This window comes from Thamnophis sirtalis, unplaced genomic scaffold (genome assembly GCF_051295495.1).
Source record: "Thamnophis sirtalis isolate CommonGarterSnake01/CBP01778 unplaced genomic scaffold, rThaSir2_p1.2 scaffold_1, whole genome shotgun sequence".
NCBI lineage: Eukaryota > Metazoa > Chordata > Lepidosauria > Squamata > Natricidae > Thamnophis > Thamnophis sirtalis.
This window is the reverse complement of record NW_028261381.1, coordinates 7,236,686-7,250,644: the sequence shown is the minus strand read 5'-3', so window position 1 is coordinate 7,250,644 and position 13,959 is coordinate 7,236,686. Positions and strand designations below refer to the sequence as shown.

At 41.6% G+C, this 13,959-nt stretch overlaps 1 protein-coding gene across 1 annotated transcript in view; it reads right to left on the bottom strand.

Moving 5' to 3' along the window:
* Positions 1 to 2,533: 2,533 nt before the first annotated feature.
* MPP4 (MAGUK p55 scaffold protein 4) overlaps positions 2,534 to 13,959 on the bottom strand; it is a gene marked incomplete at its 5' end in the record, with an annotated part of 36,301 nt that continues 24,875 nt past the window's right edge. The window contains 7 exon segments of the mRNA XM_087707099.1: positions 2,534 to 2,764; positions 6,392 to 6,526; positions 7,607 to 7,715; positions 9,028 to 9,121; positions 9,990 to 10,070; positions 10,782 to 10,952; positions 12,831 to 12,872. Coding sequence (XP_087563225.1) covers positions 2,573 to 2,764; positions 6,392 to 6,526; positions 7,607 to 7,715; positions 9,028 to 9,121; positions 9,990 to 10,070; positions 10,782 to 10,952; positions 12,831 to 12,872 — 824 coding nt within the window.

Genomic DNA, 13,959 nt, shown 5'->3' with positions numbered 1-13,959 from the left:
AAATTAAATATAGCTAATATTTCAGTGTTTTGTCACTAAGGGTCACTGGTTTACTGACAACCACTGTATGTATGTGTGTGTGTATGTGTGTGTGTGTGTGTGTGTATGTGTGTGTGTATGTATGTATGTATGTATGTATGTATGTATGTATGTATGTATGTATGTATGTTGTGGCCCAGCAGGAGCCGTTGGAGCTGCCACCAGACTCCGACAGCAAGGGGCCCTATGAGTCGGCTCTGGAGGATGTGGAGGACCCTGGGCAGGGTTCCGACTCCAAGCAGGGCGCAGAGAGGCTGGTTGGCCACCAGGAGGCGCCTGAGCCTTGGACCAGTGGGGAGGAGACAAGGGAGAGTGATCCAGAAGCCAGCAGTGAGTTGTTCTTGGATGCACGCCATCGAAGAGCTAATAGGTGTCAGGAACAATTACGCGATTACAGGAGGTGATTGTACTCAGCTGGTGGTCATTAGGCTCCTCTCCAGACTATAAAAAGCTGCTTGTACAAACGCCCCTCTTTGCAGAAGTCAACGCAGGATTGAATGTCGGAGGACAGTACTGTGAGCTTGGCAGGCTGGATTGCTGCCAAACCTTCTCTGTGTTTATTGCTGCCTGAGTTTGTCTGAGCTGCTGCCAAGGTCCTTATCTGTTTGTTCTGCTTGGCTTTCAGCCACCAAGGTTTTGGTGTCTTGCTATTAAAGTACATTCCAGTTAAGCTTGTCTCAGCATTCGTTACTGAACGGAGGAGGGGGTCAGAACATACATACATACACACACACTCAATGGTGTAATAAATCATGCTTGAGCTCTAATTATAGACTGAATTGATATACTTCCCGAATCTTCACCCATCATAATATAAAGTTAATTATATTAATTATATTTTTTATTAATTTTAAACATAGAGTACCTTCTTAATTTTGAACTAACATGCGTTTCCTGACATCTAAAGGACAAGGTGTACCTTCATTATTTTTTTTAAATGGTGCTGTTTGCTACCAAAGATAAAGGATGCTGGAGAAAGTTTTAAATAATATCACAGTAATTTTAATATGATTGCTGCTAGAAGTATGATGTTTGCTAACTGGAAAGTTCGGTGAAAGGTAAAAATAACTCTTTTCTCCAGATTTCATTCTTGTTGGAGGAAAATCAAAAATGTTGGTCAAAAACTTCTGCAATTCCCTTAACACCTCCTATGCTTAAGAAGGGAAAAAATATCCAAAATTACACATTTTAAACAATTACATCATCTTTGATTATACCATCAGAATGATATTTCTGGTCCAGAATTACTTAATATATAATGATGAAAAATACCACATAAGTGTGGCTGCACTTATGACAAAGTAAGTGATGTGTTAGGATTTAATAAATTAATATTAACCAAGAATAAATGCTGGTTTATAAATTCTGGCTCCTCAGGAGCATAACGAATCATAATCCTGGTTTGGACTAAATGAATCTCCCTGCTTTATTTGCCTGCTTACCTGAATTAGGAAGGAATTAAAATAAATTATGTGCTCTGTGATTTATTAAACAACTGTTCCTAGCTTAATGCAGGGGAGACCTATGGTAGTTCTTAGGTTTTTAAAGTTTTCTGCAGGCAGGTGTGCGTTAAGGATGTTTTTAACGTTCCCTGGAGTGTTTCCGGGATGGAAAGAAAGGAAAGAAATGATCCTACCATTTTAATACCTGGCCTACTCCCAGAATTGGGTGCAAACATAAAATTATTCTTTAAAGAAATAATGTTGTCCCTAACTTAAGTGACAGGCAAATGGAGCCAATAGACCTGCACCTTGTAATAGCTTTTGTTAATCTTCTCTTGATATCTCCAGCAACCCCAGCCTTAAAATCCAGTAAAAGTTCCAAAAGATTTATTGCCAGAAAAGTAATGTTCACCCCTAAGATGGCTGAACTGATGCCTCTGGAAGAAAACCAGGATCTTCCCCAGAATGTTGGATTTTGCACACAATTACCCTGCTGTTGTGGCTCCCAGCAGGAGCCATTGGAGCTGCCACCAGACTCCAACAGCGAGGGGCCCTATGAGTCGGCTCTGGAGGATGTGGAGGACCCTGGACAGGGTTCCGACTCCGAGCAGGGCGCAGAGAGGCTGGTTGGCCACCAGGAGGCGCCTGAGCCTTGGACCAGTGGGAAGGAGACAAGGGAGTGTGATCCTGACGTCATGCATTGGAGCAGTGGGGAGGAGCCAAGGGAGTTGTTCCTGGATGCCCGGCAACGGCAGGCAGATCGAGGTAGAGAGCAGCTATGCAGTTACCAAAGATAATTGGACCCAGGTGATTGTAATTAGGTTCCTCCCAAGATACTATTTAAAGAGAGACTGGGAGGAGCCTGGTTTTGCAAGATTCAACGTCATTCCTAACGCTGGAGAAGCTGTTATCTGTCGAAGTCTGAGTTGCTGCCAAGGTTCTTATCTGTTTGTTATGCTTGGCTTTCAGCAACCGAGATTTTGGTTTCTTGCTAATAAAGTGCTGTGACATTCCAGTTAAGCTTGTCTCGGCATTCGTTACTGGACGGAGGGGGGGGGTCAGAACACCCCGCTATCATTTCATGAAACGGGCTAGTCCTGAGAGTTTGAGCATATCCATGTGGCTGGAACCCACTGTGGCTCATTCTGGGCTTGGTGCACCGCAGAGACGAGCTGAAGACAAGCTTCCTGTAAATTGTCATTCACAATCACTTGATCAAAGAATTGTCCAAACTGAGTTTCCATTTTTTTAGCTGACTCTTCCATTTCCTGCAGATCTTCTTCCTGGAGGGAGATCACAATAAATAATGAGCTGGCATAGTTGTACCTATGTACCTGCTTCATTTCTCCATCTTGTATTTTCTTGTTAGCAGGCATGAATATAGGAAAAAAAACAATTTCAGCCACAATTTGTTTACACTCCATGAAAGAATTCCAATTTGCTTCTTTCTTGGGGTGGGGAAATAAGCCATGCTCTGCAGCTATTAAAGAAGTAACAATTAACTTCTTAATTGTTTCCCATTGGTCTCCGAACGCGCTTCAAGATGCTAGTTGTTACTTTTAAAGCCCTACATGGTTTAGGACCTGGCTACCTGAGAGACCGCCTCCTGCCACTTATCTCCCAACGACCAATAAGATCGCACAGGTTGGGCCTCCTCCGGGTGCCGTCAACCGGACAATGCCGGCTGGCGGCTCCCCAGGGGAGGGCCTTCTCTGTTGCTGCGCCGGCCCTGTGGAACGATCTACCCGCAGAGATCCGGACCCTTACCACTCTCCCGGCCTTCCGTAAAGCCGTCAAGACCTGGCTGTTCCGGCAGGCCTGGGGCTGTTGATTGATATCCAGCCCCGCTTAGATGGAATGGATGATGTGGAGTTTTAATATTGTATTCTCTATTTTTAAATTTTAAATGTTTCTTTGTCTTGTTGTGAGCCGCCCAGAGTCCCAATGGGAGTGGGCGGCATACAAATTTTATTAAACTTGGAAACTTACTGCTGAACACTACCTAGAAAACTCTTTAATTCCTGATTTTGACTCTCCCATAAAAGAGAACGAAAGACTTGAAAACCATCAATGGAATTGGAATCAAAATACTCTTATTTGGATAAAGAAGAGCAATGTTTATACTGAATAACAAAGCAGATCTCTTTGGATGTGAACTCTCAATTCATACTCAAAGGGATGCAGAGGTATAGGCCTCCTCGTGGCTAGTTAAAGGGCTACTGCAAGATCATGGGGGAACAGAGAAATATCTCATTGATAATACCAATCCTTTTATAGGCACAATGCTAGTAAATAGTGCTGTCATTTATTTATTCGGAACGCATATATAGGAAACAGCTCATGTTACAGATAGGGATTGGTGGATCCTATAGCACCCCCCCCCCCACCTTCTATTGAAAGTTAGCAAAGATAAAGGTTCCCCTTGCACATATGTGCTAGTCGTTCCCGACTCTAGGGGGTGGTTTTCATCTCCGTTTCAAAGCCGAAGAGCCAGCGTTGTTCGAAGACGTTCTCCATGGTCATGTGGCAGGCATGACTAAACCCAGAAGGGGCACAGAACGCTGTTCCCTTCCCACCAAAGGTGGTCCCTATTTTTCTACTTGCATTTTTACGTGCTTTCGAACTGCTAGGTTGGCAGAAGCTGGGACAAGTAACGGGAGCTCACTCCGTTACACGGCGCTAGGGATTCGAACCGCGGAACTGCCGACCTTTCTTAATCGAAAAGCTCAGCGTCTTAGCCACTGAGCCACCACGTCCCTGGTAATGGAAAGTTACCAGCTAGTAAAAAAAAAAAAAACATCCACCAATCATTCCCCTAAATGTGGGCTGGTGTTGGGGCAGGAGGCAAGCAGCCTTGAAAACTGATGGGTATGAAGGAATTTAAGAGCCGAGGCGGCGCAGTGGTTAGGGTGCAGTACTGCAGGCCACTTCAACTGACTGTTATCTGCAGTTCAGCAGTTCAAATCTCACCGGCTCAAGGTTGACTCAGCCTTCCATCCTTCCGAGGTGGGTGAAATGAGGACCCAGACTGTGGGGGCGATATGCTGACTCTGTAAACCGCTTAGAGAGGGCTGAAAGCCCTATGAAGCGGTATATAAGTCTAACTGCTATTGCTATTGCTGTTAAGCTGTGAAGCAGAAAGGTAGGAGGTAACTCCATGTACCCCTCATTCTATAAACCCTAGATCAGTGTTTCTCAACCTTGGCAACTTGAAGATGTCCGGACTTCAACTCCCAGAATACCCCAGCCAGCGAATGCTGGCTGGGATATTCTGGGAGTTGAAGTCCGGACATCTTCAAGTTGCCAAGGTTGAGAAACACTGCCCTAGATAGATGTTGTTCAGGCTATTCCAGGTTTCCAGCTGCAGATTGACCCAGAGACGTGGCACATACAAGAAGTAAAACTAGACTATTTTGCCGCCTGGAGCTGAATAGCCCTGGGTGGTGCTCAGAGACTAGAGGGGAGGTAGTATGGTTGCGCCAGCCTAAAGTGGCCAATACAGGTAGACTTCATTGAACAGCCATTCAGCAACTATCCGAAGTTACAACGATGCTGAGTGAAGGAGACCTTCAACAGATCCTCATTGTTGCAGCCATCGCAATGTCTCTGTTATTATCATGGATCACAATTCATGTCCTTGGCAACTGGTTTGCTATTACAACGGGCCCAGCATCCCATGGTTACGTGATTGCCATTTGTGTCCTTCACTGTGGGCTTCCAACAAGTGAAGTCTATGGGGAAGCTAGCAGCGGTCACAATGGTGATCACGTGACTATGGGACGCTATGGTTGTGGGATTCGCCTAACAGTGGCAATTAGGATTGCTGCAGCTACACTGAGAATTGGCCCAGTCATGTTGAATTGAATTGAATTTATTTGATTTCTATGCCGCCCAATCCCGAAGGACTCCGGGCGGCTTACAGAAATGAAAGAAATTAAAAGAACTTAAAAACAATAGGACACACAAAGTTAAAAAAAGGAACGCAACAAACACCCTGCCGGAAAAGCCAGGTTTTAATGGCTTTGCGAAAGGCCATGAGAGTGGGGAGGGCCCGGATCTCAGGGGGCAACTCATTCCATATGGCTGGAGCGGCAACAGAGAAGGCCCTACTCCTAGGCGCCGCCAGCCGACATTGCCCTGCTGAAGGCACCCGGAGAAGGCCCATCCTGTGCGATCTTATTGGTCACCCTTTATGACTGCATTACTTAGCGAAGGAATTGCTCATCTTAAACACCAATGTAAAGCAAGGACTACCTTTAAACACTGATAATCTCATTTCCTAAGAGTCACCTTATTGGATCCATGGTTGGTGAAGCATATCAGATTGATACAAAACTGTCACTAAGAGAAAAACTGAATGCGCTTTGGAACATCAGGAGGACAGCAGAGAAAATAGTTACGGGTGATAGTTGTGCTGCAGTTAGATGCAATAGCAATAGCAGTTAGACTTATATACCGCTTCATAGGGCTTTCAGCCCTCTCTAAGCGGTTTACAGAGTCAGCATATTGCCCCCAACAACAATCCGGGTCCTCATTTTACCCACCTCGGAAGGATGGAAGGCTGAGTCAACCCTGAGCCGGTGAGATTTGAACAGCCGAACTGCAGAACTGCAGTCAGCTGAAGTAGCCTGCAGTGCTGCATTTAACCACTGCGCCACCTCGGCTCTATGCAAATGAGAAGGGCTTACAGTATATCACTAAACTGTATATTTGATAGGTTATACAAGTGTATTACTTTGAATTTACACTTACTTATTAAAGCAATAATTCAATGTTGCAATTACTTTCCCTTTATAACAGTGAAGTGACAGTACTTTCACCAGGAATATGATGAAGAAATCGAAGTAGTGAGTATGGCTACCTTGAAGCCATGTAAATCTCACTGCTAATTCCCTCCTCTTAAATCTTACCTTAAATTTCATGTTCACATAATAGTCAGTGATTATCCTAGCATTTTTCCGAGTCTGCTTCATGCAGCTGACACTTGGTGGTTTAATAAATATAATGTAGGGTTTCAGTTCATGAGTACGAACAAACTGAATACTCTGCAAGATAAAATAAAAAAAATAAAAACAATCATACACATTATATTTATTCTGCCCAGTTTTTGTTTTAATTTTTTTTAAAAAAAACGATTAAAAGGTAACATCTATAATTCAGAAGTAGCTTAGAGTGTCAACTTAATAGGACTAGTTTTAGATAATTCCAGAATATCTTGGATAAAAATAGTATCATTAATAATTTCTAGCTCATAATTTTGTTGGGAAACTATTCTAATTGCCGTATGTTAGAAATGTTGTATTTGCTTAAAACATTAAAATATTGAAATAAATGTTATTATTTCTATCCCTGACGTATTGACAGCAGTGATGTGCAGTCAGGGGAGGCAGAGCCTCACCACTGTCATCATGAAAAGAAAAGAAAAATATAAAAAGAAAAAGGCTGAGCTAGTTGCTGCCAGAGTCACAGTGGATGACTCTGCTTAGTGCTTAACTGTTTAAAAAAGCCTCTTAAAAAGGGCCCTCTACAGGAGGAGGCAGGAGAACCACGTGCCTCATTTAGTCTGACTTTATGATCACTCGAGCACAGTTAAGCAAGGGTTAAAAGCCAAAAAATTCCTTATGTAGATGAGGCACGTGGTTCCCTTGCCTCCTCCTGTAGAGGGCGTTTTTTTAAGAGGCTTTTTTAAACAGTTAAGCAGAGTCATCCTCTGGGCAAAAGAAAGAAAGCGGCAGCCCGCCGCTGGCTTTCTTATGTCCGCCTTTACGTCGGACATAGCGGCGGGCAAAAGAAACCCAGCGGCGGGCTGCTGCTTTCTTTCGCCCGCCGGTCAGAACTCAGGCGGGCGAAAAAAAGAAAGTCCTTTAGACAGTCGGATTGTCGGGGGAGAAGACTGCCTCACCAGCCATAAACCTCACCGCACGTCACTGATTGACAGGATATGTTTTTTACCTAATTAATGCCTGTGCAACATGTATTTAGAAAAACCATCAAGCAAGCAAGCAATTGCCGGAGTCAACATTGACTTGAAGGCATCAAAAAAAGAAAAAGAAAAATTGTTTAAGGGCAGACTCATGTTTGATCGCTTAAAACCTTCAACATTAGAAGAATTTTCTGTGACTCACGTAAGGCTCTAAATCCACTATGCAGATCTTCCCTTCATCAAGCACCGCGTGTACTGCATCGATACCTGTCCCATAGAGGTGTCCCTTGTACTCTCCGTACTCCAGCATTCTGTAAACGTGGTCAGTAGAGAGGGAGATGGTGAGCATATTTCTAAGCAAAGACTGTAAAAGAGGCTACGTAATGAGTATCTTTCTAATAATGCCAGGAGAAAGCCTGTACCCCAATTCAAGCAGAATAGGAAGGGGCAGCAGTCTTGTTTACATATTTAGGGGGACAAGAAAAGTCCTTACTTGGAATCAGCGCTGTCACTTTTTTCCCCGCTTCTCTTATTGCAGCAACCTCTGCTGTATGTGCATATATGTACGTGAGAGAGGTGTAAAATAACAGCTCTGTTTCTACAAGCCTCTTCTTTCTACTGCAAACACAACACTACTTTTGCTTGCTTTTTAATGCACAGTGGAGGTTTATTTAATGACTGAAGGAGAGAAGCATGCAAATTCGGTGTTTTCAAAAAGGCAAGATAAAGAGTCAACTCCTTTCCAATGAACCTTGTAGCAAATTCCTGGGGTTCTACACACACACACACACACACACACACATCTCTCTCTCTCTCTCTCTCTCTCTCTCTCTCTCTCTCTCTCTCTATATATATATATATATATATATATATATATATATATATATATATATATATATATATATATCTGTCTATCTATCTATCTATTTATCTATCATCTCTCTCTCTCTCTCTCTCTCTCTCCCTATATATATAGATATAGATATAGATATAGATATAGATATAGATATAGATATAGATATAGATATAGATATAGATATAGATATAGATATAGATATAGATATAGATATAGATATAGATATAGATATAGATATAGATATAGATATAGATATAGATATAGATATAGATATACATCCTATTCTTATGCATGCCAGTGCTGTGTGTGGGGTAATTTAAGGTGGTTCTGACAAGTGTCGTCGGAATCTTCATATCTGGTCACATGGGCAGCAAGCCACTCCCATCCGGTCACATGTGCAGCAAGCCACTCCCACAAAGGAGGCCACACCCACAGAGTAGGTTCGAACAATTTTTGAAACCCACCGCTGAGAAGACCTCTGAAGTACCTTGCAAACTCTATCATTCTATGTTCTGTGTTTTCAAATTCCTAGCTTGTTAACTGCTCAACTTTGCCTTCCTCACTACATATTTACCACAGTAAATGCTAGTACAACATTAATTAATTAAATAATGTTTCATGTATAAAAGAACGTTTGTATTTGTCAAATAAGAAAAACTGTGGCAGAAATAAATTTTTAACTCTGCTGACTGGCTATCCTGGTATCTGGGCGCAGAACTTTAAAATTTGATGAAAGAACAAAAAGTGTGACTCTAAATACAAATTACCTGTAATTGTACACCATATTTTCAAATGTTTCCTTTGGTACATAATGATATTCCCGACCATTCTCTTCATAGCTCTTTTGAGCACGGGTTGTATCTGTTTTTAAAAAGGACAAATTGTGGCTATTGCAATACTTTTAAATAGTTACTGGAACATACTTTTAGTGTAAATCTCAGTGCTTAGTGTTATATTGGGCTGGTTATTTGGTATATACATCCATAAAAGTCATTCCTTTCCAGACAGTCCTCTTTTTGTAAAGTCAAAATCCATGAACCTTGATATGCATACCTGAGAAAGTTGTCCCCCAGAATCAGAGAATCTCCAGAAATTGCTCCAGATATGACCACAAACTTTTAAAAAAAGATAAAGCCGAATGTTCTTTTGAGCTCTGCTCCTTTTAAGCTAATGTATTTATTAAATTATGACTTTATGCCAAATCAGTGTTCAGATTTGTCCTGTTTTTAATGTAAGACAGTGAACCTTTTGTTGTGCTAGTAACTGATTCCACCCAAGCAATTCTTAAAAATATACTGGTTGTATTTGCTTCCTATTCTGAAAGCATAATGAGAAGTAATTACATCATGCTATAGGAGAATTGGTAGTATCAGTGGGAAAACTGCAAGACCATTAATTTCCTTTTATTTAGGTAGCAACCATAACTGTCTAATCTCATAGCCAGAAAGGTTTGACTTTAAGGCGTATTAAGAAACATATTTCACACAAAAATCTTATACTGCTTTAAAGTGGTTGGAGGTATTGAGAACGATGGCATATGAAAGTGTCCTTAGGTTTCCAAATCTGTCTTAAAATGAGAGATACACCTTTTTGTGAATCCTCTCTTAATTTGGGGAAAAGCTAGTGGTAATTACAAATAATGAAAGGCTAATATACAGAGCACAATTAGTGAAATTCTGATATTTTGTTTCCTTCCATTGGTATGCGCTAAGATTTAAAATCTACATACGTGGCACTGCATTTCGGAACAGGTGAGGATTAATACCAATAAGCTGTTTCCGTAGTTCATTCACTCCAACACCTGAAGGACCTAAGAATGAAAGAAACGATTGAATAAAAATGCACTGAATAAAAATTCTGTACCACTTAATCACATACAATAGAATACTGACTTTTTCCGTAGAAGAAACAGAGGCAAGGAATACAAATCAAGGTCACCGTATTATGACCCAGTTCTACAAAGATGCAATATACTTGCATATTTTTTTTAAATAACTGTACTATGATGAGGTTATTTTTCTTTGAACTAATTTCTTTCTTTTATGCATTTTTTTTTTACCATAGTAATCACTTTTTCAACAAGGAACAGTTTAACTCAATTTCAATTTCAATTTCAATTTACTTTATTTGTATGCCGCCCTTTTCCCTGAAGGGACTCAGGGCGGCTCACAGTTCAAGGGAGGGGAAAAACAGACAAAATTACAAAACATAAAGACCATACACAGTTAAAACGCACAGCAATCATACCATTCGAGTGGGGCTGCAAGTCTTTAGCCCCAGGCCTGTCGGAACAGCCAGGTTTTAAGGGCTATGCGGAAGGCCTGGAGGGTGGTGAGGGTCCGAATCTCCACGGGGAGTTCGTTCCAGAGGGTCGGAGCAGCCACAGAGAAGGCTCTCCTCCGGGTAGTCGCCAGTCGGCATTGGCCGGCGGATGGAATTCGGAGGAGGCCTAGTCTATGGGATCTTATTGGTCTAGTGGAGGTAATTGGCAGTAGGCGGTCTCTCAAGTACTGCTACTTACCTATTAGTACAATTAATCTGTTTCGATCACCTGGCTGCCTTTGATATCTCACCACCTCTTCATAAGGTGCTGCCATAGCACTGTAGCAATTGTTGAGGCAATGTGTTCGACACGCCAGGTGACTGTAGTTGCATTTCCTACGACACAGACGCATACTTCTCCGGAACCCAGCTGAAAAATCGGAGACAGATACAGATTTTTAGAAACTGATCACTGAACCATACGGCTACCCTGCTATATTTAAGGCGTTTCAGATATCCGCTTTCACGGTTCATTCCAAATTTTGGACTTTCTAATCCTCCCTAAAATTCTAAAATCCCCTTATTCCCTCCATTTGGTTAATAGCAAAGAATTATCTGGAAAAGGCAAGGAACACATTGCCATGTTTGCTACTTTGGTAGCAAACATGCTACTTAAGTAGAATAAATTGGTGGCAGATTTAGGCAGCATCTTTTGGGTGCTATAAGTGGATTGCAAAATGTTAGGTGTTAAATATTTTTATTGTTGGAAAGAAGCCGGATCTACTCGTGAGTTGTATTTTGCCATCAATTGGGTTTTTCTGAACCAATAAACCTTTCTGCAGGGGAAGGTTTATATATGATCATTTAATCATGGAAATTTCCACTTGTTATGTTGTAAGTGGAGGTTGTTGGAGTTTGTAGCTTATTTCAACTAGTGCCACGGAATCATACTTCTATGAAAACACAGAATCCCAACATCATAAAAATTGCATATTGCTAACAAATTGGCTTTTAGGAAGCACAGTTCAGAGGTGGGTTCCTACCAGTTCGCACCAGTTCGGTAGAACCGGTTCGTCAAATCTACCGAACCGATTAGAAGAGGTTCCACCAGTGGACCCGGAAAGCAGGCCACACCTACAGAAGAGGTTCCAAAAATTTTTGAAACCCATCACTGACACACACACAAAACACACACACACACACACAGACTCACACAGAGAGAGAAAGAGAAAGAGAAAAAGAAAGAAAGAAAAGAAAGAAAGAAAAAGTGAGAGAGATGAAAGAGAAAAAGGAAAAAGGGACAGAGAGACAAAAGGAAGGAGAGAGAGAGAGAGAGAGAAAGAGAGAGAGAGAACACATGGCCGGCAAGCCACTCCCACCAGGTCACATGGCCGGCGAGCCACCCCCACAAAGGAGGCCACACCCACAGAATAGGTTTGAAAATTTTTTGAAACCCACCACCACTGGCGCAGTTGATCCAGATAAGAAACTCAGGTGCAAAAGCCTAATTTTAGTTCTGTGTTAGCAGCAAGGGACTCAGTTTAGGAAAGCCCCTATGGGGAAAGGGCAGCAGAAGATTATTATTTCAGTGAAGTCAAGTCCATAGTTCAAAGTATTGTCTGTAAGTCTGTCTAAACCACTTTGTTTAGCAAATCTATCCTCAATCATTCATTTGGACATTCTATCTGTTGGGGATTTTTTTCCCCGCTGATAAAGCTGTCCTTTCTTCTTTCTGTTTTGGAAGAACAGAAATATACAACACAAGCAAAGGACTTTCATTACATCTGTCTCTGGCTATTACCAACCATTTCACCTCACAAGAAATGATTTATTTTTGGACCATTTGATACTAACTAAAAGACTGAAGTTCCAAAATGAGATACATACCGTATTTGTCAGATTCTGAGTCCCTGGCCTCCGTTACATTTATCTGACTAAGATCTAGCAATTCAGCTAGTGTATTTTTCACATTTCCATTGTTTTTATTTTAGAAACCAGCCGTTAATAACATTCTCTTGATTTATCAGTGCTTCCCTTGAACTCATATATGTCTGTCTAACTATACTGTTAGTCACAAACTTTTTATTCACAAGAAGGAGCTGTGAGAATTAAAAGAAGTGGATATGCAGGACTTAAAAGCAGTACATCATTTGGCTTTTTTGAAGCCTACATAGCAATAACAAAGCAGAAGTAAGTAAAGAAATAGAGCAGTCAAGAAGAAAGCACCAATACAATGCATCAGATACAAACTATTTAATAGCCTGGTGACCCTGAACACAATTCTCCAGTTGCAGAACTGGCTACGTACGAATGAACACCGGCTGAACAGATCCAATGAATTCTTCTTCTTCTGAAGTGAGAGATAGAGATGCAAAATAAAGAATAAGAAATGTAGCAATATCCTTAAGACAAGAAATATATAATGTTCATTTGTAATGCTACCAGCAAAAGGAAAAAGCCTAATATATGAACTTGGTGTTCAAAGCAGGCCTTTAAAAAAAGGCACAAGCAACAGAGGTCCTTCAATTATAAAACTTAAGCATTTGATTTTCAAAATATTGTCAAGTTATTGAGTGATATCAAATTAAGATAACACCCTCTATTGATTTCTTTTTTTAAAGTTTCTTATTCATAGTGAATAATAATTTTCTAAAGTATACATGGATCAACATATATGAAACATAATATGTAGGATCAATTTGCAGGAAGCATGTCTATAAAATTAATTTAATAAATGTGGATGGAAAGCAGTGGTGGGGTTTAATTTTTTTTACTACTGGTTCTGTGGGCATGGCTTGGTGGGTGTGGCAGGGGAAGGATACTGTAAAATCTCCATTCCCTCTCCACTCCAGGGGAAGGATACTGTACAATCTCCATTCCCTCTCCACTCCAGGGGAAGGATACTGTACAATCTCCATTCCCTCCTCACTCCAGGGGAAGGATACTGTACAATCTCCATTCCCTCCTCACTCCAGGGGAAGGATACTGTAAAATCTCCATTTCCTCCCCACTCCAGGGGAAGGATACTGTAAAATCTCCATTCCCTGCCCACTCCAGGGGAAGGATACTGTAAAATCTCCATTCCCTCCCCACTCCAGGGGAAGGATACTGTACAATCTCCATTCCCTCCTCACTCCAGGGGAAGGATACTGTACAATCTCCATTCCCTCCTCACTCCAGGGGAAGGATGCTGTAAAATCTCCATTCCCTCCCCACTCCAGGGGAAGGATACTGTACAATCTCCATTCCCTCCTCACTCCAGGGGAAGGATGCTGTAAAATCTCCATTCCCTCCCCACTCCAGGGGAAGGATACTGTACAATCTCCATTCCCTCTTCACTCCAGGGGAAGGATACTGTAAAATCTCCATTCCCTCCCCACTCCAGGGGAAGGATACTGTAAAATCTCTATTCCCTCCCCACTCCAGGGGAAGGATAC